At 40.9% G+C, this 27,807-nt stretch overlaps 1 protein-coding gene across 32 annotated transcripts in view; it reads right to left on the reverse strand.

Moving 5' to 3' along the window:
* Nucleotides 1-27,807, reverse strand: part of PXK (PX domain containing serine/threonine kinase like) — a 141,228-nt gene that overhangs the window by 87,401 nt on the left and 26,020 nt on the right. For 26 of the 32 annotated variants that reach the window (XR_012011889.1, XR_012011886.1, XR_012011883.1 and 23 more), the window contains exons 2-11: nucleotides 25,499-25,549; nucleotides 23,684-23,731; nucleotides 15,053-15,239; nucleotides 8,808-8,885; nucleotides 8,214-8,287; nucleotides 7,231-7,305; nucleotides 3,836-3,940; nucleotides 2,990-3,091; nucleotides 1,476-1,637; nucleotides 746-863 (exon numbers count right to left, since the gene is read on the reverse strand). Coding sequence is in view for 26 of the 32 variants with exons in the window: in XM_072785651.1 (XP_072641752.1) it covers nucleotides 746-863; nucleotides 1,476-1,637; nucleotides 2,990-3,091; nucleotides 3,836-3,940; nucleotides 7,231-7,305; nucleotides 8,214-8,287; nucleotides 8,808-8,885; nucleotides 15,053-15,239; nucleotides 23,684-23,731; nucleotides 25,499-25,549 (1,000 nt within the window). In the remaining 6 variants the exon portion in view is untranslated. The remainder of the gene's footprint in view (nucleotides 1-745; nucleotides 864-1,475; nucleotides 1,638-2,989; nucleotides 3,092-3,835; nucleotides 3,941-7,230; nucleotides 7,306-8,213; nucleotides 8,288-8,807; nucleotides 8,886-15,052; nucleotides 15,240-23,683; nucleotides 23,732-25,498; nucleotides 25,550-27,807) is intronic. The other 6 variants (XM_072785647.1, XM_072785646.1, XM_072785666.1 and 3 more) reach the window with 2 other exon arrangements.

Below are 27,807 nucleotides of genomic sequence, written 5' to 3' on the forward strand. Positions count from 1 at the left end.
TAGTCTCAGGGCCTGTACTCTTAAAGCACCTCATTTGACACAAACCCAGCACTTGGTGGAGAGTTAGCTTGCATACCTCAAAGGCTTGGTGGTCTAAGATCTACCCTGCCCTCCCCTCTCGGTGTCCTAGAAGTGAGCTCTGAGCTGGTATGGGTGGGCAATGGAAGGATTCCTGGAAGAGTCTGCATCAGCTCTTACATGTCTCTCCCCAACGTGTCTCCCACCTGTCCATTGGCCCTCCTCTGTCCCCTAAGAACTCCTGGATCCCACTGGCCAGGTGTCTATGATTCCTGCCTACCCTTCCTCACTCTCGTCCTACTAGGCTTTTATCTACCAGATGACTGGCCCATGGCTCTTATTCCTTGCAGGTCCCACTCCAGCATTGGTCTGGCTCCTGGCACCTGCCTGAGTTGAAAGGCTGGCTGCAATTTGCCTGTTCCTGGCTTCTGCTTCTATATCAGACTCAGTCTGGCCAGACTTCTCTTTATAACCTCCTCCTTCTGAAATTCGAATGCAGTTACAAAATGTCTCCTGAGGTTTCAGATACCCTGACAAATGGACAAGCCATCTGAATTTTTAGTGAAGTGAATTTAAATAAATTGCTCAGACATGGTTTACTTTTAAATTGATTTGGCTCATTATGGGAGCATGGCAACTTCCTCTGGGTCCTTCCTGGACTCTGGAGGGGGTGAGTAGCTCTGTAGACTACCAGGGCCCAGAAGACTCCTCCAAAACCCATACTGACCCACAGCCATAGACGGTGCAGGAGGGAAGGAGTCTACAGGCACTGAGTCTGGCGGCCGTCCATAAGTCATCTCATACAGTAAGTGGCCAAAGCAATGGACGTCCACGCTTTCCAATGTCTGTGGAGACAAGAAAGCAGCAACATGGTTTTCTTTCAGTTTGGCTTTGTAACTGGTAGTGAAAACACAACTCCAAGGCCTTTTGCAAAAGCTCACAAGGCACTGCTCTGACCCAGTCTTGGTCCTACTCTCCATTGTTTTCCAGTCAGTGATTCTATGTCCCTCCGTGTCCCATCTACCATTTCAAAAAGGCTCCTAAAGACAGAGTGATGGGAGGCGCCTGGGTGGCTCAGCCAGGTAGGCATCTCTGCCTTCGACTCATGTCATGATCCCAGGGTACTGGGATCGAGCCCCGCCTCAGGCTGCCTGCTCAATGGGGGAGCCTGCTTCTCCCTCTCCCTCTGCTGTTCCCCCTGCTTGTGCTCTCTCTTGCACACTCTCTCAAATAATAAAATAAAATAAAATAAATAAAATAAAATTAAATTAAATTAAATTAAATTAAATTAATTTTTTAAAAAAGGAGTAATGCTCTGTGGGAAAGCAGAGCCAAGAGGCATGGCCTACCCTGCCTGTACCTTTCACTGCTTAGTGCATATTTCTTCCCTGGGCAGATCACAGGGATAATTTATCATTAAAAATGAACATGCAGTTTCATTACTTTTAGCAACTTACATTGATTTTCCTGAATTGTGAAAAACAGGATCGGTAGAAGGAAGGAAGACCCAATAAGGAATTCTCAAGGTCTAGCAGCCGGCAAGTGTCACCATCTAGCATCACATTGGAGGCGTGAAGATGCCCATAAGGGAATCCCTTGTCATGTAGAAACTTTAATACCTGTTAAAAAAAATATATGTTCGGTTACATTCCCTGTCCCCCAACTCATTCAGCTATGAGACAGGGTAAACTTTGTTTTTTAAGTCAATGTATTTTGAAACAAAACCAAACCGGTCACTGAGGACATTCCTAAAGAAAAATGCCACCTCCATCCATTTCTTTGGAAAAGAGGGTGATGCTGAATGCTTTCCAGCTGTGCGATGCAACGCCAAGCTCCCTCATTTCCAAAGAACAGAGGAGCAGCCTACATCTGCTTGGGGTTAACAGCTTTGATGCCAAAAAGCTCTACTTTAAGCATTTTCTGATCTCAACAGGCCAGCTCTTTTCAGGCCAAAGTCTTGATCCTCCTGCACAGATGAGTAAAGCTATCATGTCAGGGCATTGGCCAATTGTTCAGGAAAAGAGACTGAGCTAAAAACATCTCTAGGACAATCTCTTCCCAGAGTGTGTTGGGCTGTTTATTAATAGGAACACATGACAGGCTCCCACAGAAAGAAGCAAACTTTTTCGGCTGCCATTTAATAAACAGTGGTTCACCCAGTAAGAAGATATACCCAGAATGACCTCATGAACTAGAGTACTGCTAGTCAAAGGGGGTACCTGGGACAAACTACTAAGGACTAGAAGAAAATATGACTTCTCTTTCTTTTTTGTTTTTAATCTCCTTCTTTCCAGGGCTCCTGGGTGGCTCAGTCAGTTAAGCATCTGGCTCTTGATCTCAGCTTGGGCCTTGATCTCAGGGTCATGAGTTGAAGCCCCTTGTTGGGCTCCACATTGGATGTGGAGCCTACTTTAAGAAAAAAAAAAAATCCCCTTCTTTCCTAACTTAACTTATAATGTACGACAGATATTAATAGTAGTGTATGCATATAATAGTTATATATATGAAACATTGGGTGGGAGGGTGAGGCTTAAATTGTTTTCACTGATAGGATCACACAATCCAAGAAGCCTGGAGGACACTGCTCTAGAGAGTGGTATGGGAAAGACTTTTCATGCTAGTTACACTTCTGCAAAGAAGCCATATGGTTATGTATTAATATAACAAAACCAACGATCTTGGCACAAAGATAAAGATCAACCAAACATAACACAAGCTGGTATTTGCATGCTAAAGTTCTTAAAGATCAGACACTAAACTCCAATAGCTAAGCTTTCAGAATTTTCTAGATCTAAATTAGATGTCTTAGTCTCACATATTTGATTTTTGGGATAAAATAGGACAATGCCATCAGTTTATAAGTGATCTGGCAACTTAAACTATTTTGGATTTATACCTAAGAATTTTCCCAAAAGACTGTAATCTGGGTGAAATTCCAATGCAACCTAAGCAAATATTAAACACCTCTTACCTCTAATATTTGCCGCCCATATGTTTTTATTTGCTGGAGTTCAAGGCCCTGAATCTTCTTAGGGTTGCCATACTTCTTGAGGAATGGGTCTTTTGGTTTTGCCTTTGGAAAAGTACAAAGAGCATATAAGAACAGCAGAGAGTTTGAATTCTGCATGTAGCCTCCTGGAACAAGCAAGACTCTAAGCAGTTGGGGGTGCCAGATGAGGTCAGCTCGCAGGATGTGGGTTTTTAAAATATAAGTCTATATTGTTGATAGAAAGAGGCTGACTTGAGTTCCATCCCTTCTCTGGTCTAGTGAAGATGGGCCTGGACTTGGCCTGAGCAGACCCCAAAGTCTTGTTTCCAACTTTACTGAGATAGGTCAGTATTACATTGTTAAGTGAAAGACACAAACCTTAAAACTGACCTAGAGAGCAGCCTACAACATAATGGACCTGATCATTATCTGTTCAACCTTCTTTCATTTGGGGAAAGGAATGCTCTTTAACCAGACTGGGTAGTTTTATTGTTAAAATCAAAATAAGGAGCACCTGGGTGGCTCAGTGATTAAGCATCTGCCTTTGGCTCAGATTGTGATCCCGAGGTCCTAGGGATTAAGTTCCAGCATTAGGCTCCCTGGGGGAGCTTGCTTCTCCTTTTGCTTTTATCTCTGGCTTATATCTCTGCCTGTGTCTCTCATGAATAAATAAAATCTTTTAAAAAATCAAGTCAAATCAAAATAAACTTCAAATCAAATTAAAATAAAACCTTCAGGGCTTCTAAAACCTTAGGGATCAAGTATCTGTAACAAGTTCTCAAGGGATTCAAGAACTTCTTTATGACCATGAACTTGCACCACAAGTACCTTGTAGATCAGGTCCTTCAAAGTTCCTTTTTCATTAAACATCCTAATAAGCAATGCTGAGGATTCGTTAGCTGTGGCAAAGGTAACTCGATAGATATAAGGGTGCTGCCAAAACAAAACAAATTCACATTTATTTGCATCAGCATCCAGGTCCTTTGACCTCAAGAATCTGATAACATAGAGTTAAGTACCACCTCAGTAGTGTAGTTGTGCAAAAATGTGAGGATGTTTCCTGAACATGTGGCATTTTCTTATCAGATGATCAACTAGCACCCCGTTCTTTAGACGAGAGAAGGGACATAAACTATACCGACAAAGGGACATGCATAACCGGCCCAGTGAGCTCTAGGCATGAACGTATCTGCCTGGGTCTGCACATTTTCATAGCTCAGCCAAAAGTGTGGAAGAAAGAGAAAGTCTGGGGAGCCCCAATGGCTCAGCGGTTTAGCGCCACCTTCAGCCTAGGGCGTGATCCTGGAGACCCGGGATCGAGTCCCACATCAGGCTCCCTGCATGGAGCCTGATTCTCCCTCTGCCTGTGTCTCTGCCTCTCTCTCCTTCTGTGTCTCTCATGAATAAATAAATAAATAAATAAATAAATAAATCTTTTAAAATAAAATTTTTTAAAAAAGGGAATGTCTGAGTTTGGAGGATAGTGGTTTAAATGTTCTGCTTCTGTAAATTGGTAAAGAATACAGCCAAAAAAAAAAAAAAAGAATACAGCCAAATCCTAGAACAGCCAGGTGAAGACCAGGATAAATGTGTCTCCATTCACAGTGTTGCCTAACATTTCACACTGCTGTTTGGTGTTAAGCCAAGGAGTGTAAAAGCTAGAAAATAAGCAGAAGCAGCATCTTTTGGCATCTTGGCCTTCTTCCAAGGCAGCTGGCATGAATCTTCCCATTCTTCTTTTGGAGTGTACAGTATGATGATTCACAGTATCTTCCTGAGATGGGGACATTGATGTCAATCAAGTGGGGGTGGAGAGTAAGACAAATTAATGACTGAAAGGAAAGTCCCCGTATGACGTGGAATTCTGGTTACATGAACCAACTGGCTTCAGACCGGTATTACGATGTCCATTAGCTCAAGGGAGCACCATTAAAATTTAAACCCATAGGAGCTGAGCTGTGCAAAGATTTGGGAGGGCAGGGTTGAGTGGGTTGTGGGATGGAAAGATGTGCCCAAGAAAATATAGTCTTTGATCATGAAGTTTTTTCTGACCATCACATCAAAATGACTGTTATTGCTATTGTAACAGCTTTATTGAAATATAATTCATATGCCATTATAATTCACCTATTTATAGTGTACAATTCAGTGTTTTTCAGTATATTCAGAGCTGTACAAACTACCACATAATCTAATTTTAGAATACTCTCATCACCCCGAAAAGGAACCCAATGAATGAAATAAAAATCCTTGACTCCATACTGATATAAATAGACAAAGGGGAGAACAGGAAGCCCTTCCTTACAGTAAAATGCCAACTGATGAACATAAGAGAAATGATGGCGTTGGAAAATCTCAATGAAGCTAAAACTAGCGGGGGTTTAATAAGAATAGGATATTTATATAGTCTCAAAATATCCCCCTTATTAATTCTTGTTAATTTGGGGTACAAATATTTAGCCTGAATTGCTCACTGTGGCTTTCTTTAAATAAGAACAAAAACTGGAAGTGGTCCAAATGTCTTGTGGAAGATTAGTTGAATAAACTGAAGTAAAGCCAATGATAGTCTATACAGCCAGTAATAATGATGTGTTACTATATTTATTCAACATAAAAGATGTGCATGGCATACCATTAACCAAAAAATCAGGCTTTAAAACAATATGTGTATAATTTTTCAAAAATAACCATATAAAGTTCTAGAAAAGCAACAACTGAACATTTTGGTTCATATTTCTGGCTAGTTGGGATCACAAGTGAGTTTTCTTATTTTTGCTTATTCGTGTTTTCTGACCCTTCTACAATTAATATGCACCACTTACCTGCACTACTTTCTTTTTTAAAACCATTTTAAGCACAACCATTAAAAGAAATCTGGAATTGCATGCTGAGAGCCTGTGTCACACAACTAGTCACACACAAAGACCACAGCATTTTTCTTGGCTACACTGCACACCTCATTAAAAGCTTGGTTTTGCTAGCTTGACAAGACACTCTATCCTCAAAAATGAACCTGCCAACCCAACTGGATAGGTCAGCAGAATTATGCTCATGAATCACTCATTCTAGGGTCCTACATCCTCATGCAGACCACAGATAAAGAACATCAATACTAACCCACTTTTCTGGCCATAAGATTAGTCTTTTCCTGACATTCTGTATATATTCTGAACTATACCAATGTGGTTCTTTCCACTAAAGGCCTTGGGTCAGGGATCCCTGGGTGGCGCAGCGGTTTGGCGCCTGCCTTTGGCCCAGGGCGCGATCCTGGAGACCCGGGATCGAATCCCACATCGGGCTCCCTGCATGGAGCCTGCTTCTCCCTCTGCCTGTGTCTCTGCCTCTCTCTCTCTGTGACTATCATAAATAAATAAATAAATAAATAAATAAATAAATAAATAAATAAGCAAGCAAGCAAGCAAGCCTTGGGTCAGAATTGTATATTAGCACAAATAAAGCCAGACACTCCTAAAGCCCACACAGTCAGCCTGTGAGAAGAGTGACTTGGGGATCCCTGGGCGGCTCAGCAGTTTAGCGCCTGCCTTCGGCCCAGGGCATGATCCTGGAGTCCCAGGATCAAGTCCCACATCTGGCTCCTTGCATGGAGCCTGCTTCTCCTTTTGCCTGTATCTCTGCCTCTGTGTGTCTCTCTCACATGAATAAAGAAATAAAATCTTTAAAAAAAAAAAGAGTGACTCAGAGAGCTAAAGGGCTCTAGTGTCTTCCCTCACCCAGCTTATCTAAATCCATCTTAGTTCTGTTTTCTCAGGCCAGAAACAGATCTGTCAATTCCACTGGGAGAAACATCTTCACCAAGAATTAAATGGGTGCTTCCCTCCTCTGCTATGTGCTTACAACACACATAAGCATTTAAATTATCATGTTTCATGGGTTGTGCAGATGTCATGAATGCCATTTAAACAGCCTCTGAACTACGGCAATAGCCTGAGCCATTTCAGTCAACCGACATCCACTATACCTGTCTCCGTTCTGCTAAGCCTACAAGTATTTCCATCTCTTCTGTCCATAGTCGTCAACAAGAAAACACTCTGAATCTGTCATTAGCACCTAGAATTAAGAGAAGGTCTCAGGGCACCAGCTGGCTCAGTCTGTAGAGCGTGTGACTCTTGATGTTGGGGTTGTACGTTTGAGCCTGATGCCTGTAGAAATTACTTAAAATAAAATAGTAAAAAAAGGAAAAGAATAGAAGGGCTTGTACTCACCAAACAGGAAGGCAGAAGTTTGATTAGACACTGAAAATCTTTATCTGACAGATACTTGTCGGGACCAAGGTCAGCCTTGAAAACATGAGGGAAAATATCAGGGTGCTGCCTTAAGTCATCAAAAGAAAAATTCCTTCTAAGTCTGTCCCTGTTTTTCATTTGTCCAAATACACGACTGTAAATCAAAGATGAAAACCACACTAAGTCTTACAGCCTCAAGGCTCTTCTGGAGAGACAGAATACAAATATTTAAATACTAGGACTTAACTATACTCTTGGTGATAGGTATTAAGGAGGGCACTTGTTCTCATGAGCATTGGGTGTTGCATGTGAGTGATGACTCACTGAATGCTACTCCAGAAACCAATATTGCACTGTATGTTAACTACCTTAAAAAACAAAACAAAACAAAACCTAAAAACTACACTTTTATCAAATTCCATTAGCCAAGGGCAGCCCTGGTGGCTCAGCGGTTTGGCACTGCCTTCAGCCCAGGGTGTGATCCTGGAGACCCGGGATCGAGTCCCACGTCAGGCTCCCTGCATGGAGCCTGCTTCCCTCTGCCTCTCCCTCTCTCTCTTTCTCTCTCTCTCTCTCTCTGTATCTCTCATGAATAAATAAATAAAATCTTAAAAAAAAATATTCCATTAGCCGAACCACCAGAACTCCCAAAGTGAGAGATAATATAAAGTAATGCCTAGGTATTTCTTCTTTAAAACAAACTGCAAAATTGCCAATCCTAAAGAGTTCCAGAACTCTTGTTCTTTCCAGATGTTCACTAGTTGATCAAATACTATCACATCGATATAACCAAATAAGTATGCAAAGTGACTGAAAATGATTCTCCCTTGATGTGGGACTGAAGAGGCCTTTACAACATCACTCAGAAGCATAGTACAATTTTAGTTCTCTTTTTTCATTATCTGCTTTCATAAACCCACCTAAAGTCCCCGGAAGGAGAATGAAGCAAAAAACCAGCTTACCCAGCTTAACACGAGCCGTTCTTTTGGCTGATTTTTAATCTTCATCAAGAAATATTTCTTCCTTATCCTCCAACCTGCCATAAAAGCAGAGATATATTCATAGCAAATAATTTTTATACCAATAGATACATGTTTCATCAACTAAGTAATTTAAAAAATTAAATTTGGTAATATTATCCATAGCAACATGGGCACTCGTTAACCATTTGGTAATGTTGACATGGGGAAGACCTGTACTTAGGAAAAACAAAACAAAACCAAAAACCAAAAAACCCCACTAACAATACCAAAAACAACTGCAGACAAAGAAACTATTCACAGGAACAGGAAAACAGAACTTCAATTTTAGTGAGAAAGACAAAGAATGATGGATGGCTCTGAAAGTACACATTACCACCCTCCTAATCTCCAGGTGGCTCTTTACCCAAGATTCATTAAGTGTAAAAGTTAGGGACTGCATCTTCAAGCACCAGGAAGGCAAAGAGAAAAAAGAAATCACTGGCATTTTAGAGCTTTCTGGGGATACAGATAGGAAAGCGTGACAAGAGTCCAGTTCTGTGATCTGTTTTAATAGATCATGTGCCAGTTTCTCACCTATGTCTTTCAAAGGTTCCACCACCTCCCACTTTGGTTCTGATCGGAAGAACATGGAAACTTGCTGTAAGGCAATCTCTGCAAAGACATTTTAGAAACTCATCAGTCCAACATGTCAGGAAAGTACCACATGCTTTAGATATCAATCTTGCAAATGAAATCCTTTTAAGTGTATGACCTTCTAAAAAACTTAAATTACCAAAAAGAAAAAAGAAAAAGGCCACAGAGTAAATGCAATGTAGGATTCTAGATTGGACCCTGGAACAGAAAAAGGACATTAATGGAAAAACAAGTGAAATCTGAATAAAATCTGTCGTTAATAGTAATGAACCAATGTGTATTTCTTTAGTTTTGATCAATGTGCCATGTTTGATCAACATCTTAACATATGTAAGATGTTAACATTAGGGGAAATTTTGTGAGGGGTGGTATATGGAAACTCTCTGTACTATCATTACTGTTTTTCTGTAAGTCAAAAATTATTCCCAATTAAAAAGTTTATTAAGAAGATAATTATTAATGATGTGGGAAAAATACATATATATATTTCAAACTGAAAGATCTAAAATATGTAAACTAGGTGGCATAAACCAAGAATTCAATATATGCACCAGGCCACAACCCAAGCACAAAACTCAAAACATGTTCTGAGGTCATCTCAGAACGGTATTTATGTTGCTCCAAGTAATATTTATCCTGTCTTCATTCCTCATGGAATTATAGCTTTCACCAACAAAGAAGCGATTAGCCTTAAATATATATTGGAAATAAAAGCCAGTGTTTTAGAAAAACATCTATGTTACAGCAACAACATAGTTCTATTGTGGGACAATACCATATCCCTGTTTACTGGAAAAAATCCATCCCTCTTTTTGTGTTCGTTTATCATAAGAACATTTCCCCTTTTTAAGAAGACAATGAGAAGAGGAAGTCCTTTAAACTTCACTATATTAAGAAATTATCAGAATAACTGTGCTTTTACATTTCCTGCAAAAAGCAACATCTGTAATTTGCTATTTTCCCTCAACACAATGAGAACATGAAGCTGCTCTAGATCCCTGAAAAGCAAACAGCAATACTGCAAATTCACTGTGGAATTTCACCACCGCCTAGCATGAATGGCATTCCAGGCCAACCGGTGAAGAATGAGAGAATGAGAGATTCGGCAGAAATGCTCTCTATATGTCAGAATGACCTAGTCTGGAATTACCATGCCCAGCATTTGGCAAACAACATCATTTTGCTACATTTTACAGTACATTGTGAGTTAAGAGTTTCAGGAAAGATAATGATCTACTAGCTATTGGTCTACTGATTGAATATGTAAATTGTTGATGTTGTCCACACAGAAGAAAACATGAGATGACTATATACAAAACTGACTCCATTTACATTTGTTTTAACGACCCAAGAGTGACAAACCATTTGGAGAGATCAGCTGTGGCAGAAGCATATAAAGTTGTCATAATCCATGCTGGGAACTCTGTACCTTCCTTATAATTAATGTTGATATAAAATGTTTTTAGCATTTCCAAAACAACTTGAATAGAAACAATCATAAAATAACTCAAACATAAGCAACTCAAAAAGGTATTTTCTGTGAAAATCATATCAACTTTGAGAAGGATTATGAGAAATAGTTTTCTAAATGCAGTACAATGTCATTCTAAGAGACTGTAAAGGACAGTTGATTCATAACTAACAGTGACTCATAATTCTCCACAAAATCATTATTCAACAACATTTATCATATGCTACTATGTATCATACCTTGTTCTAGAAATGGGAGAAACAGCTGTCAACAAATGGAACATGCTGGATTTGTTACTGATAATTTGAGGACTGGGAGGTAGCCCTTTTTTTTTTTAACCTTAGAGAATCAGGAAACTGTAGAAAAGGACATATTCTTTCTCCTGAACTATGATTTATTGTCAAGTAAATCACGTGACTACCATACTTCCAACATAACTCCCCACCCTCCCCAGAGCTACATGTCCTTCTCCTATAGGATTCACCCACGATCTATCCTGTGTTAGGGCTACTCTCTTCCACAAGCCTGTGAACTCTGGCTGTGAAGGAAGGCTACGTACGTCCCAATCTGGGTAAAAGCCCACAGCCACATGGAAATATTTTTTTCTCTCCTGGAGCACTGGCCCTTGCCTCTTGGCCTGGCTAACTTTTCTACTTATCCTTAGATCTTCGTATAACCATCAACTCTTCTGGAAGCCTTCCTCCGCCTTCAGATCTGGAGCATCTGCACCCCTACCCTCATCCCCAAGTTGCCGGGAGATGGCTACTCTGCCACAGCCTTCACCTGTCAATCTCTCTGCAGAAGTGCCTTGGTGTGGGGGTAAGGGCCAGGCTTCCCTTAATGCTGGATTTGTAGCACCTGACAAAGAGCAGGCACTCAATAAATATTTAATGAAGCAAGGACTACGAGTTCAATACATGTTCAATGGATATGGACACTCTCTCCCATAAGAACATGAAATCCACAAAAAGAAAAGCATCTGCTCTCTATTTCTTCCAATATTGGCTGACACATGGGGGGAAACTACACACTCAGGAAATGCTGATAAACAAGCCCCAGGCAGGAAATGCAAAACGATGCCTTCAGATCCATCCTGTGCTTCCCATGGAGCTCTGACTTCTCCCCTCAGAATGTACCAGCTGCATCCACCGTGTGTAGCCTTGGAGCTCCTAGATCCCCGACCCACAGTAACTGCAGAGAACAGAGTCCTCCAGCCCAGCAACTGGGCTCCAGATCCCCTATCTACGCAGAGGCCTGCAAAGTGGACTTGGCTCTACCACCTCTCCAAAGCACCCTGCCCTTGATCTGAGTATAATCCCCACCCCATCCGTCCTCCCTCCTCTATCCTGGAGCCCACTACTACCTGACCTACTCTTAGGGTTCCGGGGTTTCAGGACTAGAAGAGGGCCCACCTACTCCCTGTCCACTCACCACCCCCCTGATCTTGTTTGACAGGTCAGGACCGAGGCTCGCAGAAGGGAAATGCTGCTGGGACCAGGATCCAAGCCTTCTTACCTTTCTGGTCTGCATGGACACTAAAAACCACCTTATTCTGAGGGGGTTTGAGGTTTGCAATGGGAAGATGGCTTCTGAGGCTTATAAATGATAGAAGCACCTTGTTTTTTGTTTTTTTAAATATTTTATTTATTTATTTATTTATTTATTTATTTATTTATTTATTTATTTATTTATTTATTTATTCATGAGAGACACAGAGAGAGAGAGAGAGAGAGAGGGGGGAGGCAAAGACACAGGCAGAGGGAGAAGCAGGCTCCATACAGGGAGCCCGACGTGGGACTCGATCTCCTGGGTCTCCAGGATCACGCCCTGGGCTGAGGGTGGCGCTAAACCGCTGAGCCACCCAGGTTGCCCGAAGCACCTTGTTAATAAGATGAATAAAGTAAGGTATGCAGGGGGGTGGGGTATGTGCCTATGACTGGGAGACACCTGTTCTCCCTGTACAAAAGCTGGCCCTCAGTTAAACTTGGTAATACAAATGGACACCTCATAACTCCTCCACAGGGCACCAAGGACCTCTATTTCTTTGGTCATCTGGAGAACACCAGGAAAAGAAAGAAAAGATCAGAAATCTCAGGCTGGAGACTCAGAGAGAGTGGAAGTAGCTATGGATACCCTGAAGCTCCTAGTCACTCATCCCCTGGGACCTGGGGTGGCATCACAGTCCCCCTCCAACTAGATATCAACCTCAGAGCAAGAGGCAGGAAAAGTGGCCTTGGTGACGTCAGCCACATGACACAAAATTCAAGTCCTGAAGTAGAGTAGGATGGTGACCATAGACCACTTGGAAAAAGATAAGAGGTGGAGACATTATCCATGTAAAAGGGGGAAGTGGCCCTGCTTAAAGAAGTGTCCCATGTTGGAAGTATGCAGAGTGCCCTTAGGAACCACAGGCCATGAGTTTTCGGGAAGCCCGGAGAGGTCCTCCTGGCTTTCTGGGATGGAGCTGGTGCAGAGGAGGCTGCCTGGGCTTCCCTTTCCTGAGGCTGCTAGTGAGTCAGCCCAAAGGCAAGACAATTCTGACATTTCATTCAACCGGGCAATAAATCAGCATCTCTCTGATTTCATTGTTTCATTACTGGACTGTGTCCTCTAAATAGTAGCAGCTTCTTGAGCATTTGTGCTCAGTGAGTCTCTGGCAGCATTCTTACACATCTGCCCACATCTGCTTTGGAGTCCTGACTGTCTGCCATGTGGTTGGGGGCGGGGATGGGGAGAAAGATCAAGAATAGCAGCAAATGAGGGGGTACAGTAGAAAGAAATATAAGGGTTGGATAATCTTCCAGGGGCAAAAGCAGCATTTTAATTGGAAAGCATTCAGATACTGTACACTTGTACAGTCATACGAATGTACAACCCTAGGCAAGGCCTTTACTCTCAGGCTAGCTCTCATCTATAAAATGAAAGGGTTAACCTTGATACACCTGCTCTAAAATCTCTTCTAGCTCCGACCCCAGGTAATTCAGTGTCCTCCTAGTTCAAGCTCCCTAAGAGCAGGGAGCACAACCTCCAGGCACTTGCACCCCCAACACCCAGGTGTGCACCCAGCACATGGAATAGGTGTAGCAGAGAGTGAAGGTCTACAGAGAGAATGGTGTCATCATGTGTGCACTATGCCTCGATGCTTGCCCTCAGGAACACGTGAGCAGACACTCTCAGGAAATAAATAGACAAACCAACAAATGAGGCTACGTTAGGGCATATTTGGTAACAGTCAATCCAGATGGCTCACCATCTGACAATTTGGGGAACAATCAAGCGAAGCATAGTAACTGAAAGCCATGAGAGATGTTACTCTGGAAGAATTTAAGCTGTCCTGGGAGCCCCAGTCTTGTGATGCCTTTTCTCCTATATGAACCAAAAAACAATGGGGTGAAGAATGAAAGCCTTTTAATAACTTAGTGATCAATTTTGTCACTTAGAGTAACTGTGCGTTTGAATTAAACTTTCCTTCACTTGGTTGCATTTTAGAAAGGCATTCTTCTCACCTCTGCAGGTACTTCCACTAGAAGACAGGAGGTACATTCTACAGCAAGGCTTCTCAGCAAGCACCTGGGGACTTTGTTAACAAACTCAGATCCTGATCCCTAGGTTTGGGATGGGGCCTGAATTCAGCACTTCTGACAAACTCCTAGTGATGCCAATGCTGTGGGTCAGAGGACCACACTGTGAATACCAAGGCCCAAGGGCTGTAGTTTTCAAACTTGGCTGCATATTGGAATCTCTTGGAGAGCTTTACAAACTAGGAGCCCCACCAGTAGAGATTTTGATTTAATTGGCATGAGTGCAGCCTAAGCATCAGGATTTTTTAAAGTTCTCTGGGTGAGTCTATTACACGAAAAATTTGATACCTGACAAGCAATCTTTTATTTCCCTCTCTCTGAAAAAGGAATAGAAGTGCCTCCCCCTAATTATTTCAAAAGCTGTGTTTTGAGGACCTGAAATGTAACATGTAAACAATCTATTCTCTTAGCAAGGAAATCAGCTTATTAAAAATATCCACAGTTCCACTAAGACTCTAAGCGTGGCTCAGCTTTAACAAATCAGTCCAGTTCTTCATTACTGGTTCAGTTCTACAACAGTTTCAGTGGTCTCTTCAAGGCCACACCAGCGTATACTGAATATTTAATCATTCATCCTTCTAACAATGGGCTTAGTTTATTGATGCTAGCTTTGTGTGTAACCAGCACTGTTCCCAACTCAGTCCCCTGACTGATCCAGGAAAGGTTTGGAAGAGAACTAGCACTTCCTTAGGCTTTGCACTGAGTGGGTCTCCGGTAGCAACTGGGAAGACACAAAAAAGACCCTTTTTAACCACTTGGTACAAAGTAATTCCCAGAAAATACAAAACAGAGCCAAAAAAAATCCAAATCAGATTATGGTATAAATTATTGTGGATTATTTACTTTCTGTTCTGTCAGGGAAGATAATAAAGACAAGACTCTAAGTACCTAGACCCAGTAACTTCTCTTTCATATTCTCCTGTGCAAATATCACCAACATTTTAGAAGCAATTATTTTCCTCTCACACTCTTCCAGTATATTACAATCAGGTTAAGTATGAGGAAGTGAATAATGCCCTGTAACAAACACACACACGTCCCTGTTTGGAAATAGTTTCTCCCGCACGTCGTCTCCAGCAAGGAACAATGCCTTTTTAGTCACACAACCATAATCCCGAGATCCCTTTGCTTACCAGTGTAGTTTGCAGAATAGTTGTTTGGATCTAAAAACTTCTTCACCAGCTCACAATTAGACAAGATATGATTTGTGGTGATGACGTTGAGATAGTTCTGAAGACCTTTCTGCCTCTCAGCTATGAATTCACGATCCATGTTACCAATCAGTTTTTTGGGGGGAAGAGGTAGACTGAGGCCCGCAATCTTTAATTCAAAGAGAAGAAGCATTACACTCATGTCATCCTCAAATGAGACCTGAGCCTCCACGTTTCATAAAGATGCAACCTAATTTCAGTGCTATGATAAAAAATGCGAAGAACTACAACTCAGAACTGATAAAATGCTATATTCACCAGAGCAACTTTCAAAGTTAATTTTTTTTTGTTTTAAAGATTTTATTTATTTATTCATGAGAGATAAAGAAAGGCAGAGACATAGACAGAGGGAGAAGCAGACTCCCAGGACCCGGGGATCAAGCCCTGGGCCAAAAGCAGATGCTTAACTACTGAGCCACCCAGGTGCCTCAAACTTAATGTTTTAAAAAGACGCTTTTCTTTCTATCAAACTTATACGTGAAAATAATTTCAAGAGTCAAATAGTCTTTTTTTTTGTTAGTAGTCCCATGACACTCCTCCCCAAGCAACCCTGCCAACAGATAACCTAGCCATTCCCCGCTACCCAGACACAGCCACATCCAATTCTCTCAGCCAATCTTTTGGGCTGAGGGCTGAATTGATTTGCATTTTTAGGTATTATCTATTAATTTCCCATTATGGATTAAGTTCTCTTTCACAATCCTTTTTTTTTTTTTTAAAGATTTTATTTATTTATTCATGAGAGACACAGAGAAAGAGAAGCAGAGACATAGGTAGAGGGAGAAGCAGGCTCTATGCAGGAACTTGATCCCAGATCCCAGGATCATGCCTTGAACCAAAGGCAGACGCTCACCCGCTGAGCCACCCACAATCCTGATTTCACCTCACACACAACCTATTCCTAATGCCACCAATATAGTTATAATTTTATTTAGTGCAATATTCCCATTTACATTAGGTGATACTAACCACTAAGCCAGAAAGCCATGCACAATTCCTTTATATCTACTGGTCTTGTTTGTTTGTTTTAGCTTTCTCTTCAACTCCAAACTCTCCATCTAAGCATTTTCTCAAAATATTCAGGAACAAAGATGCATCAATTGCATCTTCTTGAGAAGCATCTGTTCCAAGCAGGACTGGTAGTCCCTATGCCGGCTGTGAAGGTGGCATCCTGAGACATCATCCTAGGGATGCTTTTGCTTCTCTTCTGCTGAACCCCATTTCTATATCCATACTTCCCTTTTTTGTAGAAGAATCCCTGATTTTTGGTGGGGTTATCCTCCATCAGCTTTCTAAAAAGGGAGCCGAGGAGGTCAATTTTCGAAAAGTTGCATGTGTAAATGTCTTTATTCTACCCTCACACTTGAGTGATAGAGAATCTTGATGTGGAATTCTAAATTGGAAATATTTGTTCTTCAGAATTTTAAAGAACTGCTTTATTGTCTTCTAGCTTCCAGTGCTGCTGTTGGCAGTAGATTCTTGCTTCCGTTTTTGTTTTGTGGTTTTTGCCTCCCCCCCCCCCCCCCCGCCCCCGGAAGCTTTTGGGTCTTCTTGACCTGTTTGTGAATTCCGTATGCCTTTTTGCAGGTCTATTTTCACCTTCACCTTCTGTGCTGAGTACTCAGCCCTTTCTATCCGGAAACCAATATCCTTATGTTCTTTGGTGCTTTCTTACATGAGAAATGCCCTTTGCTTTCTTTTTCTAGAACTCTTATTCCAGTGTCGGCCTTCTGGAATGGTCCTCCATTTTCTCTTTTCTCTCCTAGTTTCCACCTTTGTTAAACAATTTTTTTTCCTACTGAAAACTTTTTCTGGGATATTTCCTTTATCTTTCAGCTCTTCTAAAGAGTTTTCATTTCCACTAATATCTTTTTTTTTTAAGATTTTATTTATTTATTCATGAGAGACACAGAGAGACAGGCAGACATAGGTAGAGGGAGAAGCAGGCTCTTGGCAGGGAGCCTGATGCAGGACTTGATCCCAGGACCCCAGGATCACACCCGAGCCAAAGGCAGATGCTCAATCACGGAGCCACCCAGGTGTAACTTCTTTTTATTTCTGAGTACTTTTCTTTTCTTCAAAAGCATCCAGAATGTAATGCAATTTATCTGAGATTATGAAAGATAATTTTTCTAAAGTGCCTGAAATGTTCCCCTTCCTGTATATATTGTTTCCTGAAGGTTCTTTTTTTTTTTTTTTCCTGTTTGTTTTCATTGTTATCTCTCATGTTAAAAGTACTCCTTAGAAATCTGGTGATCCTGGGCTGTCTGCTCATATTGGAGAGCGGACAACAAAAGCTGGCTGAGGGGCACTCGATGAGTGGTTAGGGCTTATCTGTTGTGGCTTTTATTTTAGCACAGGACCACACTCAGCTGGTTCCTTGGGAAAACCTGTGACCTCAGTGTCTTCGGCCCTTTCCTCAGATCCCTCTCCCCCCCCCCCCCCCACATCTTCCAGTCTCCTGCCTGGAGGGTCTAGGTCCGACTATCAATATTCTGGGAGCTAAAAGGAAGGAGGTTTGCAGAAGGGAGCAAAGTCAGGGGTTATGTATTACATAATACATAACAGATGTATCATGTAATTATTTTCAACTGTGCCTGCATTCCCCAATCCAAAGACTGTTCTACCCTCTCTGGAGAATAAACTTCCAATTCTCTGCTGGAGGGAGAAGTACAGGACTAACTTGCTAGATGGGTGAAGACCTGGGGACGTGACCACTTCTTCAACATACTCTCAACTCCTGATTTCAGCTTGGCCTTGCCCCATATGGGAGGCAGCACCTGTGCTAAACCTTTTGGAGATTCTGTGGTGTAAATTGGGACCCAATGGGGTTATCCTCTCCCCTTCCCAGGTCAGAATTCTGCCTAACAGATTAACTCTCATCCACTGGATTTTCAGCTTCAAAGGTTTTGTTGTGATTTTATCCTTTCCTATTCTACTTGTCCTTGAGGGTGCGTTTGTGCGCGTGCGTGTGGGTATCAATTTACTGTTGTTTTAGAGTGGCTTTAAGTGGAAGGAAAAGTAAATGCAGGTGCTCAATCTATCATTTTCTAGATCACTTACAAATTTATGAGTCTATTTTTAAAATTTAAAAAACAAAGCATCAGATTCATATCTTAATGAGAAAAATCACTTCCAAAGAGCAGTTGTATTCTACACGTGTGCTTGGATTAGAGCAGTCCAAGTGACATGCATATTGATTGAGGGGAAGGTCTAAAGAGAAAGGCATCTTCAATTCAGACAAGAATGTAATCTAAGCTACCCATGTGGGCAAACCTAACTTAGCCTGTTTCATTCTGTATTTTTCAAACAACAGTGAAGACCTTGAACTCAATATTGGACAAGATGAAAAGGTTGGCTGACAATCCTAAATTGCCTATTTCTCCAACATAATTATGAAAAAGTATCAGAGCATACTTAGAATGAATTTTCTATCATGGCATAATTCACTGCCAGATAAGACATATAAATTTCAGGTCATTTTCCTCATTCATACAATTGGATAGCAGCTTCTTTATTGACTAAATAAAAAGCATACTTAAGAAGAAAGCAGATCACTCGGCTAGTACACATCCAAGTGAATCACTTTATTATTATTATTATTATTATTATTATTATTATTATTATTATTATTATTATTTTGTTCCAGAGCATTGAGTAATATACAATAATCAAAGGTACTACTAAAAACACAACTGGTATTTCTTTTTAAAATTCTTCTATTAAGTTGCAGAATATAATATCATCTATGTGTGTGTGTGTTTAAGCCCATGCATATGATTATATGTTCTCAAAAAAAGTCTAAAAGGACTCAAACTATCTCCTCAAGAACAGCTAACACTGGGAGTGTGTTAGCCAACAAATTTTTTCTATACTATGAAATGTTTACATTTCTCATTTACTACTTTTTTCAATTAAAAAAAAACAACTCTCGCTTATGAAACTGAACATATATACAGCACGGAGTCTTAAAAATTACCATGAACTTGGGGTGCCTGGGTGGTTCAGTCAGTTAAGTGTCTGACTTCAGCTCAGGTCATACTCTCAGAGTCCTGGGATCCAGCCTCACACCAGGCTCTGTGCTCAACAATGAGTCTGCTTATCCCTTTCCCTCTGCCCCTCCTTCCCCACTTATGTGCTTGGGCGCACTCTCTCTCTCTCTCTCTCTCTCTCTCTCAAATAAATAAATAAATAAATAAATAAATAAATAAATAAATAAATAAATAAATAAAATCTTTTTAAAAAAAGTGTCCAACTCTTGGAGCTCAGGTTGTGATCTTAAGGTTGAGATTGAGCTCCGCATCTGGCTCTGTGCTCAGTGCAGTCTGCTTGAGATTCTCTTTCCCTCTCCCTCTGTCCCTCCCCCTAATGCTCTGTCTCTCTAAAATAAATAAAATAAAAAATAAAAACTATATACATGTATATATAAAAATATACATATACATATATATATAATTGCCATGAACCAGTATCAGCCCATTTGCCTGCACTACCCAACAGGAGACCCAGCTGAATCCCACATGACTCAGAATGGAGAGTTGTACAGGACATCATCAGATTCAAACCCCAAGAGAACTATTTTTAATTCATGGTAGGGATATGAAAATGAGACTAATAAGGTATTCATTCTGAACTTTGTGGCCTCCAAGCTTCCATCAATCTATTTGTTCAAGCTTCATTTCACTTTAGGAAAATACATTGATCTGCCCAGACATCCCATCAACTCTTCCAAATCATCAGGTGAAACCAAGTGTTCTTTGCCAACAGCTGCAATTAGAGTGCCCCTGCTATGCCAGTCTGCTAGACAGATTAGAGGTTTTTTCCTGCTCTGCCTTAAGATCTCACAATAAATATTTCCACAAGTATTAGAAGTATATAATGTGTGTGTTATTTTAAAATCTTGCCTTTTAAAAAAAGATTAGCATTCAAGAGACACTTTCTCTTTCTGCTTTCTCCCAAAAATTCTAAAATGTTTGACAATTATAGAATATAAAATTTAGAAGTCCAATGACTCATTAGAAGGGAGGGAAGAGAATACTAGCCCAGAGAGCAATCAAGTCACTATGCCAATGATTTTCAAACACCTCCACATTGATGGCTTCAAGCCATGACACCTCACCATCCCATTTTCAATAGCTTTCCTTTTTAATGTGCCCTATGGATTCCCTTCTTGAGTTCCCTGTATATGAGGAAAGAGAAAGCCAGTAGAGAAGTCCCCAAAGACCCATCCATAACACCTGCAGAGTAACAAAGCGAAGGGGAAATGATTGCCAAAGTGAGGTCTAGAGCCCACAATCTGACCCACGCTAGTAGAAGCCTCCAAATTACATAACAAACTATACTGCAGCTTCAAGAAAACTAGCTTCTGTTTGGAGGAGGAATCTTCAAACTCTAAATCTGTTAATCTCTCATTTTCATTATCAGATCTCAGTGGTCTGCAAATTGCCTTCAACTATATTTCAGTAAGTATTCTAGGGAGTTCTGAGCTCTCAACAGACCCTTTATTTGTCCCAATACCCCTCAGTGTACAGTAGAGTCTCTCCTATGTCAACAGTGGGCAATAAAATTCAAATCACAAAGCATCCAATGCTATAACAGAACTGAGAAGTCATCTGGTTCAATCCCTTGTTTGATGGGGAAAGTGAGGATGGAGAGGGAAAATAAATGACTCCCTGCTGTAAGGGCCAGAGTCTGGGATCCTTCCCAACCCGAGCATTCCCAGCCCAGTTCCCATCATTTTAGCTCCTGCTCTTTTGCTGTTTGTGGTCTCCCTACATGGTTACTAATTTGATGTTGCCTTTAAAATAAAGTAGGGATTCAGGACACCTGGGTGGCTCAGTCGGTTGGGCAGCTGCCTCTTGGTTTCAGCTCAGGTCACAATCTCAGGGTCATGGGATCAAGCCCTGTATCAGGCTCCCAGATCAGCAGGTAGTCTGCTTCTCCCCCTCTCTCCACCCCTTCTCTTCCCTGCTCACATGCTCACACACTCTCTCTTTCTCTCTCTTCAATCAATCAATCAATCAATCTTGGCAAATTAAATAAAAAATAAAGCTTTAAAATAAGGTAGTGATTCTTCTTTACTGTTACCACAAAATATGCTCACTATAGTAACTTGGGAAAATGCACCATTTTTTCCTATTTCTTTGTTTATATAGCTTACATGTGCTTGTTTATAGAGAACTTGGAAAGTACAAAACAGTATAAAGAACCAGAAAAAAAAAACATAACTCATAATCCTGCCACCTGGAGATCACCATTGTTAACAGTTTGGCATATTTCCCTCCAATCTTTTTTTCTAAACAATTCATGTAATTATATTATATTATATTGCATGTATAATTTTACATCCTGCTTTTTTTTTTTCACTTTGTCATCTTTCCTATTGGAGTCAGACAACTTCGCATATGTGTATTATATTTCTCTTTCTTCAGCAGGAACTCATTTATCCATCAGAACGGTAATCAGACACTAAAAATCATGGTCACAGTTTTATTCTGTGGTTTTTAGAGTCTTTTTGGTCTGTTTTATGGAGGTTGTTTTGAAATTATTTTCTTGCCAAAAAGCTGTATGTACTTTCTTCTGTTTGTTTACTTGGATTTAGAAAAACCTCCCACTGAAATGATGTCTGGCCATATCCTGCCCAGCATATGCCAACATCAATACACATGGATATTTGCATTTGAAATAAAATGCACACTGAAAGTGCCTATTTTTAAAGGGAAAATTACACTGAAGCAAAAATAAAATCCTATTATATTAAAAAGGTCGTAAATGAATAGTCACAGAAATCCAAACTTTCATTCCCTAAGCAAGAACAAACAGCAGATAAAATCCTCTTCCCCCACTCCCCCATTCCCCACCTGTTCTTGGGGGCTGGGCCTAGACATTTTCAATTTCAGAAATCTTCCTCCCATGAGTCTTACTCAGTCCTGGCTGAATGACACTATATGAAGATTGCTGGGCAAAAGTTCACCTGTGCATCAAGGTGAAAACACATACTAGGCTCAATGCTAACTCCCAAAGGCTCACACCGTTGTGGAAATGCTGCATGAGAATATCTAGAGAGATCTGTGGAGAAAATCCACTGCTGGAGTAAACCACACATCGGTGCCTTATCTACAATGTCATCACAGACCCAGCTTCTAAGTGGAAAAAATATGCTGTAAAAATCCAAAAATGAAACCAATTAAATCCATCAATGAAGAGAGTTTGATCTCTGCCAGTATTTTACCCAGAAATTTAAATTTGTCATACTATAATTAACATTTAAAAAAACAGTATTTATCAAATGCATGATTATCTGTCAATTACATAAAGGTCTGCAGACACTCAGGCCAATTCTATTAGAGAGAAAGTGAGGCATTCATGTTTTTAGCAGGATTGTAAAGAATGTTAAAGTTTGGACTCTACCTATGCTATTTTCCAAAGTCTGATCAATAACCATGGCCTTTTGAAGGAAAGAAGCATTTTGCTCCCTCCCAGTCAGCAGTCCTTCTGACTTCTGTGGACAGGATCAGAGGTCACTCAGAGTAAGTAAGAAGTGACAGCTAGGGCAGCCCGGGTGGCTCCGCGGTTTAGCACTGCCTTCAGCCCAGGGCCTGATCCTGGAGTCCCGGGATCAAGTCCCACATCAGGCTCCCTGCATGGAGCCTGCTTCTCCCTCTGCCGCCTCTCTCTGTGTCTCTCATGAATAAATAAATAAAATCTTTAAAAAAAAAAAAAAAAAGAAGAAGAAGAAGAAGAAGAAGAAGTGATAGCTAGCTCACCAATGAAGAGGGAGCAGTGCTTCACTTCCTGGCTGAACTGGTCATAAGCCAAGTGCTCTGGCTCAGGTTTTATGTTACCAATCAAATCTGAGATATGCTCACTCTCTCTGTGTCTGTCATGAATAAATAAATAAAATCTTTAAAAAAAAATCTGCGATATGACCCAAGCCCGGTGGTCTGCAGTTACCCATGGCACTTGAAGACTGACATGTGGAATGGAGATGTGGGTGCTATTGCCAATACTTACTGTGGTGCTAAAGCCCCTCTAGGACCCTTCACTCATTACCACCACAGCTGTTTCCAGAAAAAGACTCTACAGCTCATTCTTCTTTCCTTTATGGCCACCAAGTTAGGAACATTTAAATCAAAGGGATTTAGATGTATTTAAGAGAAAAAAGGTTACACTGAAAAAGGCTGTCTCTAGTTACTGCTGAGTACTGATCTGCAATGCTGCATATGAGAGTCTGAGATAGTCCCAGCTCTAAGTGAATGACTCCAACAATCCAGCTAGTCATTCCTCTGTGCAAGGAGATGATACACAGCATCCCATGCCCATGGTAAGGATGCAGTCTCGCACAAAGGTACTCACTTGCAAGGTGACTATTATAAATTACATGTTTGTTCTCAAAAGTTTACTCTTAGAGCCATGCATTATCTATTTAAAGTATAAGTCTATCTCCTCCGCCAGGGAAATTTGCTAATATTTTGTCTTGATACTGCCATTTCCAACCCGTTTCTGAGACACCCAAGCAATGACTGTGTGTCATTGGTATTTTCAAATATTTACCTGCAAGCTGTTGTTCAACAAATCAAAGTCACTGTATCTCCTAACAATCTGTAAGACAAGAGAGTGGTGTTTTCATTCGGCAAAGACCATCTCTTTCTTGTACTAAAGGTAGTGGGTATACCTGGTGCTTAACTTGCTTAACTGGACAGACCCAGAAAACAAACCTAGCAGTGTCCAGAGTTCGCTGGGCCATGGGAAACTGGTTAATGCCAGCCAAACACATAAGATGCCAACAGGTAAGAGAGAAAGATGATATATTTGTTTTCAGGGTGAATAGCCCTTTAAATACCTTTCTCATTAACCAGGCACCTGGAAAGATGAATTAATGATTTACCTCCAAAAAGTTTTACTGAACATGAAATCAAATTAAAAGGAAGTGGACAGCTGTGAAGCCATTTGATCCTTGCCCTGGATAAAACTTTTCCCAGTTGAGAGCCCACCATTCAAGAGACAGGACTGTAACTGCAGGCAGAGAGGCCATACCTCTCCTGGATTCCCCGTGTTTTCCCTCTTGGCAGACAGTCCACTTTCCATTGTCTATACATTCTTTCTGAGTTATGTTGATGTCACTGATTAGGCCAGAGTCAAATTCCACTAGCTCTTCAGGCTCTGGGCAAGGAAATTATTTTGCTTTTGAATGGTTTGACTTCAACCTTTATTGATGAATCTCAAATGTTAGTGAGTAGAATTGCCCACCAATCATCTCAGACTCTGCCCTCAGAGAATCTCCTACCAGTAGGTCCACGGTGGGGCTTAAGAGTCTACATTTTTGTTAAATATCCCAGGGATCCTAATGCATTATATCTGGAAGACTACACCAAGGATTGATTTTTCTGGTAGGACAATGGCTGTTGCCCTGCTTGCCAACTACACATCAAAGAGTTAAATAAGGCCATCCCTCATAAGTGCAAAGGAGAAAAGGCAGCACAGCGGTTAATCATAGAGAATATACAAACTCCAACTCTGGTCTGTCACTGACTGGAGTGTGACCATGGCCTACTTACTTACCCCTTGAATGTAAAATGAGGAGGTATAATCATGTAGAATGGTTTTTAAATGTGCCTGAACCAGTGCCTAACAACAAATGCTCACTAGATATTAAATAGTGTAACTATTCAAACAAAAAGCTGTTTGAAATTTCAGGCAAAGACCAAGGGAAGGTGATTGTAATTACAGAGGCAAGAAAGAAATGGCCCCTGTAGAGAAGTCAGCTACCCTCTGCAAGTCAACTAACATAGTTAGGACCTCTGGATCTGAGTTGGAAGTTTTTTCTCTCTGAGGCCCCCTCTAAGCCTGTAAGGTGACCCTCACCTACAGTCAGGGGGGAAACTAGCACTACTAGCATTTGCCCATGAGTGGACTGAGGAGTCCATGAAATGCAGAGCATCCAAGCTGTACGATGTCCAGGGTACCATCTCGCCTTTCTACCTGATGGACTTAACTCTAACCACCCCCACCTACACCATGGCTGCAGGGGAGGAGGTATGAATTACTAAGAACAAAACAAGTAATCTGCCTACTATCTATCTATCCTAGTCTGGGTCAAACTAGAGAATACATTCCTCAATACTCTCTGTGGCAACATCATACACAAATTAAACCAGATAAATGGGAGCAGAAAAACCTCTGCTAATAGACATTGTAAAGCTGAAGGTTTATTTATTTATTTATTTATTTAAGCTGAAGGTTTATACCTAAAAGTAAAAGGATTCATATTTATGCATGTTTTGGTTTTTCCACATTTTTGGACGCCCCAAGTCAGGCTTTTGTTTAAATGCTTAAACATTTTTCTAGTGACAAAAAAAAAAAGCTTACCTGCCAGCTGTTTTCTACAGAAATTCCTCTTTGCACCCGAATTATATACTCCTAAAAAAGAGGAAAGAGAGAGCCTCAGTTATAAGACACCCACATCGGGGGCACCTGGGTGGTTCAGTGGTTGAGCATCTGCCTTTGGCTTGGGTCATGATCTCGAGGTCCTGGGATCAAGTTCTGCGTCGGGCTCCCCAGAGGGAGAAGCAGGCTCCATGCAGGGAGCCCGATATGGGACTTGATCCAGGGACTCCAGGATCACACCCTGAGCCGAAGGCAGATGCCCAACCACTGAGCCACCCAGGCGTCTCATGAATAAATAAAATCTTAAAAAAAAAAAAAAAAAAACACCCAAATCAGAGAATCAAAACTAAGTGAAAATATCAGATAAAGTAGACTTCAGAGCAAAGAAAATTACTAGAGAAAGATAGTGCATCAAGATAAAACAGTACTCTACCAGCAAGACATAGCAATCTTAAATGTGTATGTACCAAACACCAGAGCTATAAAATATGGGAAGCAAAAACTGATGGACCTGAACGAAGAAACTGGGGAACCCATGATTACAGCTGGAAGCTTCCACTCTCTTAGAGATTGATAGAACAATTAGAAAACCAGGAAGGACACAGAAGAACCCAACAATACTACAACAATGCATCAGCCAACAGATTTAATGAGCATTTTTGGACACTTCATCCATCAGCCAACAGACTAATGAGCATTTTTGGACACTTCATCCAAAACCAGAAGAATACACATTCTTTTCAAGAGGGTATGAAGATGGCAATAAGCATAAGAAAAGATGCTCAATATTACTGGTCATCAAGCAAATGCACAGGAAGACCACAAAGAGATATTATCACATACCTACCACAATGACTAAAACAAACAAACAAAAAAACAAATGCTAGCTAGCATACAGAGAAACTGGATCACACATACACTGCCAGTGGGAATGTAAAATGGTACAGTGACTCTGGAACATAGTTCAACAGTTTCTTAAAAGATTAACCCTGCAACTATCTTAACAACCCAGCAGTTGTAATCCTGAGCATTTATCCCAGACAATTGAGCATTGATGTTCATACAAAACTTGTACAGGAATGTTCACAGCAGGTTTATTAATAACAGTCCAAAATTAGAAACAAGTCAGAAGTTCTTTAACAGGCGAATGGTTAAACTTTGCTACATCCGTATCATGAAACAACACTCAGAAACAAAAAGGAATAAATTATCAGTTCACACAACAATTTCGATGTATCTCCAGAGTTATGCTGAGTGAAAAAGCCAATCCCAAAAGGTTGTAAACTATATGACTCCATTTATAGAACATTCATTAAATGACAAAATTATAGATATGGAGAAAAATTAGTGGTTGCTAAGAGTTAAGGCTGGAGTAGTAGGGTGTATGAGCTAGGGAAGCAGGCAGCTGTGGCTACAGAAAGGCAAAGTGAAGTGCTATGCTTTGAATGTTTGTGCCCCCTCCAGAATTCATGTCAAATACTAACCCCCGAAGATGACAATATTAGGAGGTAGGACCTGCAGGAAGTTCTTAGGTCATGGGAGTGAAACCCTCATGAATAGCATTAGTGCCATATAAAGGAAGCTCCAGAAGGATCCCTTGCTCCTTCCACCATGAGTAAATTTTGAGAAGGTATCAGCTATGAACCAGGAGAAGGACCCTCACCAGAAGGCAACCATGATGGCACTCTGATCTTGGACTTTCAGCATCCAGACCGAAAAATACATTTCTGTAGTGCTTGAGCCATCCAGTTTACGGTATTTTGTTATAGCAGCCTAAACAGCTAAGACATGAGGGATGCTGGGATTGATGGAAAGGTTCTGTATCTTGACTGTTTCAATATATTAATGTACTGGTCGTGATACTGTACTATACTTTTACAAAATAGTACCGTTCAAATAAATTGGGCAATGGATAAATGGGATCTCTCTGCATTATTTCTTACAACTGCATGTAAATCTACAATTGCCTAAAATAAAAAGTTTAACCTTAGGCATTCAAACCAAGGTGTGGTACCAATCAAAGGACTAAGATCCATGATTTTTGGAGTTCAGAGTTTCCATATTATATGCATCATCAGCTAGAGAAGGCCATGATTAAAAAAACAAGTGAAAAAGTAGAGGAGGGGGACACCTGTGTGGCTCAGTGGTTTAGCGGCTGCCTTTGGCTCAGGGTGTGATCCCATGGTACCAGGATTAAGTCCCACATCTGGCTCCCCACAGGGAGCCTGCTTCTCCCTCTGCTTCTGTCCTCTGCCTCTCTGTGTCTCTCATGAATAAATAAAATCTTAAAA

Source organism: Canis lupus, chromosome 19, assembly GCF_048164855.1.
Source record: "Canis lupus baileyi chromosome 19, mCanLup2.hap1, whole genome shotgun sequence".
In the NCBI taxonomy this organism is placed as follows: domain Eukaryota; kingdom Metazoa; phylum Chordata; class Mammalia; order Carnivora; family Canidae; genus Canis; species Canis lupus.